An 8376-nucleotide genomic window follows, 5' to 3' on the forward strand; every position below is an offset into this window, starting at 1 on the left:
TTGTCGAGGAGCGAGGTAGCGCTCATTCTTTGCTCCCACTGTGCTTCCCTGTGACCCTCAGGGTAAATTTTGGTTTAGTCCAATTTTTTTGCTGGGTATTATTATTGGGTTTAAAAAAGAGTATTTAAATTGTTTTTAAAATCTAAACTAACTGCTAAGCATAAAAAAATATTGATTTACTTTATATCCAATTAAATTATATCCAATTAAATTATATCCAATTTAAAATATCCATTTTAAAAATGACGTCATTTATGCAAGTTTATAAAATATAAAAAGTTTATAAAATATAATAATAAAATAAAAAGTATTATTTCAACGGTATAATTTACCAAAAACGACCATTAAATGTGTTATTTTTACCGAAAATGGCTGAAATAAAAAAATTTATTTAGCGCTGGAGGTTTTTTTTATTTTTGGAAAAAAGTCAATTTAAATTATCTATATTACATTCAAAATATGAGTTGGAGAGAGTATGATATAGAGAAAGATATTTTGTTCTAGTTCTTTCAAAATATTTATATTATATGCATAGGTACGCTTTGCATTAAGTGAAAAAATGTACAAATAAATGATTACATTAACTAAATATTTTAAATGGATCATTGTCACATCACACTCAATCATATGAAAATAATGATATCGGAGGAGAATAAATAAAGTTTTAACAGTATATATAAAAATATAAAATTATGTTAAAGCAACATAGAATTTTAATAACAACTTATCATGTTTTAATTAAATTATTTATTAATAACCCATTTGGTAAATTTTTGTTTCGTTTTGAATATTTAATGTTGAAATGAAATTATATCACAAATTGAATCAAGTAAAGTTTCTTTATTCGAACCAACTGCAACATGTCTATATTTACATTTTATTTGTTGTAAATTAGTTTTTAAATTTTTTTATTTTTTCCTACAATAAATAGTACTTAGAAAATTTTTAGAAAATAAAAAAATAAATAGTATTTTAAAAATTCAAGTAGTTCTGTGGAAAATCGCAGAAAGTTTAAACACAATATGTGCATGCTGCTTGGAGATATATGGTAAACAGACTGACAAAGTTTTAAAAATCACTCCTGGTATTGAAAAACATATTCAAAACCTAATATGGAGAGAGTATGATGTGGAGAAGGAATGTTTTCCAAAGGTTATATGCTCATCATGTGCAACAAACCTTTATGCTCTAAACAGGGGTGAAACACAAAAAATTGGGAAGTGGATAACTAAAATATTACAGGTATTAATTATAAAATTAAGGAATGTTTTAAAAATAGTGTAAAACATAAGTAATGCATAGTAGCTATGTTTTTGCTATTTATATTAAGAAGATGTAAAAATAGAAAAGTATTTATTTTCTAAAAATTAAAATTTTATAGTTTTACATTCTGAATGTATGAAGTATATTTTAATTTTGTAATAAATTTTATACTTTTATTACAGAATAATCAAAATTTACCATTTTTGTGTTTTTATTAAGATTGATCGTCAAAAATTAAAAATATTGAACAAAAGGCAGCTGAGCTTGTTCCAATCAATGATAGAAACACAGAAAGTGATATCAAACTGCAGAAAATATGTTGTCAGTGTTTTTCAGTTATTGGTAAGTATATTTGTACATCAATAATTTAACTATATATATATATATATATATATATATATATATATATATATATATATATATATATATATATATATATATATATATATATATATATATATATATATATATATATATATATATATATATATATATATATATATATATACATATATATATATATAAACTTGAACATAAACATTTTAAGCCAATAGGTTTATTTCTTGAATTACTGATAACTATTGAACTATTTATTAAAGATAAAAGAGTATAAAACTATTAAATACAACAAATATTAAAAGAGTTTTTACTATGAACTCTAACTGGCTAATAAATAATGGTACCTATTATGCATATTTTTTAATTTAAGGAAAGGGAATAACTCATTTATGCTGCAAAAGCCAAGCTGTTGACAATCTTATTAGTCATTCAGAAGCACTTGGACATGTATGTAGTGAACAAATAGCTTCAGGTGCCTTAATTTGTCCTTTAAATTTGAAGTCTTTAAAATGTCAAACTTTCTAAAAACAAATATTTTTCTAGAAAACTATTTAATGATTTTTTTACTTTTTCAGGCCTCCTCAAAAATAAAATGAAGAGAGAAAACATTAAACGTGGTGAAAATTTTCCACTTAAGACCTTCGGAAATACATTAAATGTTGTTGTTGGAAGACCAGATACAAAATCTAAAAGAATATCGCTTAAAAAATTATCCTTTGATGTTATAATGGAACTCTCAAACTCCTTAAACTTATCTAAAAGAAAAACAAAGATCTTTTGCAGTAACTTGCGTGAAAACCTCGGTAAAAATATGGTTGATACCAATATAACGCTTCAAATGGAAGGGTTACATGGTTCTTTGTCGGAAGTCTATGATTTCAAAACTGAAACATTTATGTCAGGAGATAAAAAGTTAACTCGTAGTCTAGTGTTTGTTATGAATACATCAGATCTTATTTTTCATATGATAAAAGAGAGAGGTTTAGATCCTTACTCCAGTATAGCTAGAATTTCAGTAGATTCAGGACAGGGATTTTTAAAATGTATTTAAAATGTTTTTGATCCTTTGGACAAATATTCAAGCTCAACAAAGCTTGATGATGCTGGTGTAAAAAGATCTATAATTTTGTCTTTGGTGGAGGATGTTTCTGAACACAATGGAAACCTTAACATACTCCGAGCTCCACTGAGGTTAGAGGATGTTAAATACTCAGTGGCATTTGATCTTAAATGCGGGAATTCTTTATTTGGTCTTAGTAGCCACAGTGGTAAGTTTGCATGTCTTTGGTGTGAGGGTGAATGTTTACTTGAAAGTTTTGAAAAAAGAACGTTTAGATCCATAGACTCTAACTACAAAAAATTTGTTGCTGATGGTTGCAGATATAAGCAAATGAAGGAGTTCAAAAACTGTATCTCTCCAAGAATTCTTTACCTTGATGATCCACCAGAAACATTGGTTGAACATATCATCCCACTTCCAGAGCTTCACCTTTTTATTGGGATTATTTCAATGTTTGTAAAGATTTTACTTTCTCTGTGGCCTGGGTTTGAGTCATGGCTAAAGACTTATTATATCATGTTTCGAGGCTACCATGGGATTGGATTAGATGGTAAAAATGCACAAAGATTTTTAGACAATTTAGATAATCTAGAGATTAACCTAATAAGTGCAGCCTCAATTGATCTAAAAATAAGATTGCTTCTTCCAGTTATTAGTTGTACTAGAAAGTTTTCAATTGTAAAAACAAAAGGATTTGGGATGAAAGTTGAAGAGTTCTTGTCTGAATCAATTTTAGATTTCAAAGATTCATTTCAAAAATTTTAAGTTCATCTGAATGATAGCTTTGAATATCAGTTAAATGTAAGCTGGAAAGTTCATATACTTATTTGCCATCTGTACCCTTTCCTCCAACATAATAAATATGGTTTGGGTGTGTATGCTGAACAAGCAGGAGAGAGTGCACACCACCATTACCACCAAGTATGGAAGAGGTATAAACGGCGGTTAGAAAATGATGACTATGCAACGCAGCTGAAGAATAGTGTTGTAGAATTTGGAAAAAATAATTTAAAATAAATCTTTATTTTGTTATCTTTAATTTTAAGATAAATATAGCATTTATATTATATTATTACATTAGTAAAAATTTGGAGACTAAATTAAAGGGACCTAGTCATCATTTTTACAGATTTTAATAAAGTAAATCAATATTTTTTATGCTTAGCAGTTAGTTTAGATTTTAAAAACAATTTAAATACTCTTTTTTAAACCCAATAATAATAACCAGCAAAAAAAAATTGGACTAAATCAAAATTTACCCTGAGGGTCACAGGGGAGCACAGTGCTCCTGCACTCGTTTCCGTACGTCTTTAAGCATTTTGCAGCCACTTGTCCTTCATCCCCACATTAAAAACATCAAAAAATATTCTTCGGAGCCAGGTTCTTTGCAAGGGAACAGTTTCTCGCAATATGATTTAACTCTTTGCAGTTGTAACATACTAACGGAACTTTTGTAGCTTGATTTCGAAACACAGCACTAACAGTATCATCTATGCATACACGGTTTAAAGCAGCTCCTACTTTGGGTAACATAACATTAATTGAATCCATAATGTGGATCCAATTGCGTGTGTGTGCACATTAAATAATATTTTGACAACCTTATTATTCAGCAACCTATGAAAAAAAGTGAACACGTTTTCAAGCATGAATGGAAAAAAAGGACAAAAATAATGTTAAACAAGTTACCATTAAAAAATTAAACATGCTAATCATTAAAATCTTAATAAGATTAAATCCACGCCTTTAAACAACTAAAACATTGTTTTGATTGTTTTAAACTGTAGAATTAATCTTTCGAAATTTTAATTCGAAAATTGAACTTTTTTGAAATAAAACCTTCGTAACGCAGAAGCTTATAATACAATAATCGCTCAATTTTTTCAGCATAACTGTCATTAAGGACATTGCTAAAATAAACATAAACAACACCATTGAATTTTCTTAGTGTGTCAATAGAGGGAACAGGTGTAAATAAGGAGTGCTGCTAGGCCAATCTCTCCCATACATCCACATTTTTCAAAAACTTTCTGCACTCATTTCCAGCCTGTTGTTCACCATGAAATGAATATGAAGAAATGCCAGTCATTCTGGCATGTGTCCGAATCTTTGAATAAGACTATAGAAGATGATTTATGACACCAAGCAACAGATAAAGCTCCATGGGTGGTAGGACATCAGTGAGTTCCCCAGCCAGATTTAAAGCATGGAACTTTGATGCATGTTTGACAGGTACCAATGCACCTCACCACTTGGCGTACAATAGAGTGGAGAGATTATGGTACCACTTAGTCGTGAATTGGTGGGCTTGCTGCTACCTCATGACTTCTTTGGTTTACATGTTAATGCCTCATGAAAACAATGGACGCAGAATTTTAGAAGCTAAATTTTGAGAAGGCAGAAACAACCCAAGCAGAAACATGGTCGAAGTTTATGATTAACAATGAGGAAGTATTTGCTGAATATGTATATACAAATGATATAGCAGTAACACCAGATCAACCTTGTGCAAAGTGGGTGGCAACTCATATTAGAGAGAGCCAGTACTTCATGCAAACTGTGATGTGCGAAAAACGTGACTGTTTTCAACCATGGTGCAGTTCATGGAAAACTTATTTCCACAACGCTTTCTTCCAAGCCCAGTGGTACTATCTCATTCAAATAATGGGTTGTGCATCCAGAAACATACATGGTATCTGCAGTTACAAAGCCGTATTTTGCTTTTCTTGAACAACGAGCAGCATTCATGTCAGCCAAGGTGCCGCTGGAATCTTCATTTGACATATACTGCCAAGTGGGGTAACGTAGGGTAACAAAAGGGTAACAAAAAACGTAACGTAGAGTAACAAAAGGGTAACAAAACGTAAACTAACAAAGTTTGTTTTTAACAATAAAATGAGTTGCGCGGATAAGATTTGATGTCTACTATAATGTCGTCAATATAAAAACAAATCAAAATTTTTTTCTTTGGTTGGTGTCGACCAAGGGGCACGTATGCCCAATTTGCCCATCTCTCTTGGCAGCTCTGAGTCAGCAACCCGTGTTCATTTTTATGATAACCCCAGCAGTTATATAAAGTACAATTTTTTTAATGTTCCCAAGAAAAACAAATTCACATAATAAGTTTTCTAAAAACTTACAATAACAAATAACTAAACACGCAAAAATAAATAATTAAAAGAAAAAACAAGTATAAAATATTTAATTTTAGAAAAAGAACTCAAAGAGTTCACGGAGTCTCACTGAAGACTAATCAGATCTTGTCACCAAGAATCGCTCGTAAATCAAAAATTAATAAAATTACAATACATCAATAATACATAAACTAATACAGCAAATTATTACAGGTTTGAAAATTTTTGTTTTGTTTTATTTGTATTTAAGGTGTTTCTAGAAGACCTATCGGTCCTATCACAGAGCACCGTGGAGGAGCATTTAACAATGAAGTTCTTGCCTCCTTTCTTATCAACGTTGCATATTGGGCTAGAGCCGGTGTCATGAAATAAAATAACCCCCATAATAAATTAACTCCCGTTGCGTAAAAAATTACCCGGGGAGTTAATCTATTTCGAAATAGATTAACTCCTCTTGAAATAAATTAACTCCTGTCGGCGAAACAAATTAACTCCCCATAATATATTAACTCCCTTGGAACAACTTATATGAATGACAAAAAAAGTTTTAACTTGATGTTTTCCAAATGTGTTGTTTTTAAATCTGTTAATTAGTTATTGATATGGATATAAATTTCAACTATTATAATATCATATATTAATAGTGGCAATATATATATATATATATATATATATATATATATATATATATATATATATATATATATATATATATATATATATATATATATATATATATATATATATATACATATATATATAGATATACATATATATATACATATATATATAGATATACATATATATATATAAATATATATATATATATATATATATATATACATATATATATATAGATATACATATATATATACATATATATATAGATATACATATATATATATATATAATATATATATATATATATATATATATACATATATATATAGATATACATATATATATACATATATATATAGATATACATATATATATATAAATATATATATATATATATATACATATATATATATATAGATATACATATATATATACATATATATATACATATACATATATATATATATATAAATATATATATATATATATATATATATATACATATATATATAGATATACATATATATATACATATATATATAGATATACATATATATATATATAAATATATATATATATATATATATATATATATATATATATATATATATATATATATATATATATATATATATATATATATATATATATATATATATATATATGGGAAGTGGGGGCATAACAGCCCCCGTGACGTTTAGATTAATGGAATATGAAAATAAAACGGCATGCGTTTTTTTAACTGTATTTCGATAAATACATCATTAAGCTTTAAATTGCTGCAATTAAGAAAAAATAAAACCGTTTTTGAAAATGTTATAACACAAAAACTAGACTTAGCAAAAAAAACGGTTGTGCCCCTATAGAGAGCCACAACCGCACCCTAATATATATATATATATATATATATATATATATATATATATATATATATATATATATATATATATATATATATATATATATATATATATATATATATATATATATATATATATATATATATATATAAATATATATATATATATATATATAAATATATATATATATATATATATATATATATATATATACTATATATATATATATATATATATATATATATATATATATATATATATATATATATATATATATATATATATATATATATATATATATATATATACAGTACCTACTCAAATTATTAGACTCAAAAAAAAAATTCAAGTTTTTGTTATTTTTTTGGATTTTCTTTGTTAGGAAGGGGCTATTGCTGTTTACTTTTAATTATTTATATGTAATATAACTTCCTGTCATTCATTTTTTGTTTTAGATTAGAAACATTTATGAAATATATATACTTTTAAACAATATTTTTAACTTTATAAAAGGCATGGTAAATTTTAATAATATAAAATTAAAAACATTTAGTTGTTTTTATCTTTCATAACTCAAATTATATGTCTTTATATGTTTAAACTATTGTTGATTGTCTTAATAACTCAAATAATAAATTTTCAGTTGTTTTAAAGTGTTTTTTTTAAGTATCCCTGTCATATAATAACTTATTAAATGTTGTTGTGGTTTTAAGATTAATAATGGGTAAAACTAGTGATGTTTTCCCGCGTAAATTAGCTAAAATAGCTGTTCTTCTGCAAGAAACAAGTCACAGTCAAAGAAATATTTCCAAATTTGTCAAAGTCTCACAGGCTACAGTTTGGAGATTAAATATAAACTCAAAATGGGGGTCAAATTAGAAGTACAGCGAACAGGCTGCTGTGGCCAAAAAAGAATAACAAGTGCTAGAGATAATAGAAAGATCAAAAAAGTTATTGAGAAAAATCGTAAGATGCCAGCAATCAAACTGAAAAGCTTTTTGAAAGACCAAGGAAAATACATTTTACTTGGATCTTTAAGAAGGCAAAGTTAAGAGTTAGGATTAAAGTGCAGAAAGCCACTGAAGAAACTAAAACTTAC

The 8376-nt window shown here is 26.7% G+C and overlaps 1 protein-coding gene across 1 annotated transcript; it reads left to right on the forward strand.

Annotated features, from left to right (window-relative positions):
* The first annotated feature begins 1490 nt into the window (after positions 1–1490).
* LOC136079748 (uncharacterized) lies at positions 1491–2795 on the forward strand. Its single transcript, XM_065796042.1, has 3 exons — positions 1491–1605; positions 1973–2074; positions 2178–2795. The coding sequence occupies exon 3, from the start codon at positions 2195–2197 to the stop codon at positions 2651–2653; it is 459 nt and encodes a 152-aa protein (XP_065652114.1). The 5' UTR covers positions 1491–1605; positions 1973–2074; positions 2178–2194; the 3' UTR covers positions 2654–2795.
* The last annotated feature ends 5581 nt before the right edge of the window (positions 2796–8376 follow it).

Source organism: Hydra vulgaris, chromosome 04 (genome assembly GCF_038396675.1).
Source record: "Hydra vulgaris chromosome 04, alternate assembly HydraT2T_AEP".
Classification (NCBI taxonomy): Eukaryota; Metazoa; Cnidaria; class Hydrozoa; order Anthoathecata; family Hydridae; genus Hydra; species Hydra vulgaris.

Coding starts and splice junctions, on each gene's coding strand:
- LOC136079748 (XM_065796042.1), top strand. CDS start 2,195: ATGAAGAGAGAAAACATTAAACGTGGTGAAAATTTTCCACTTAAGACC.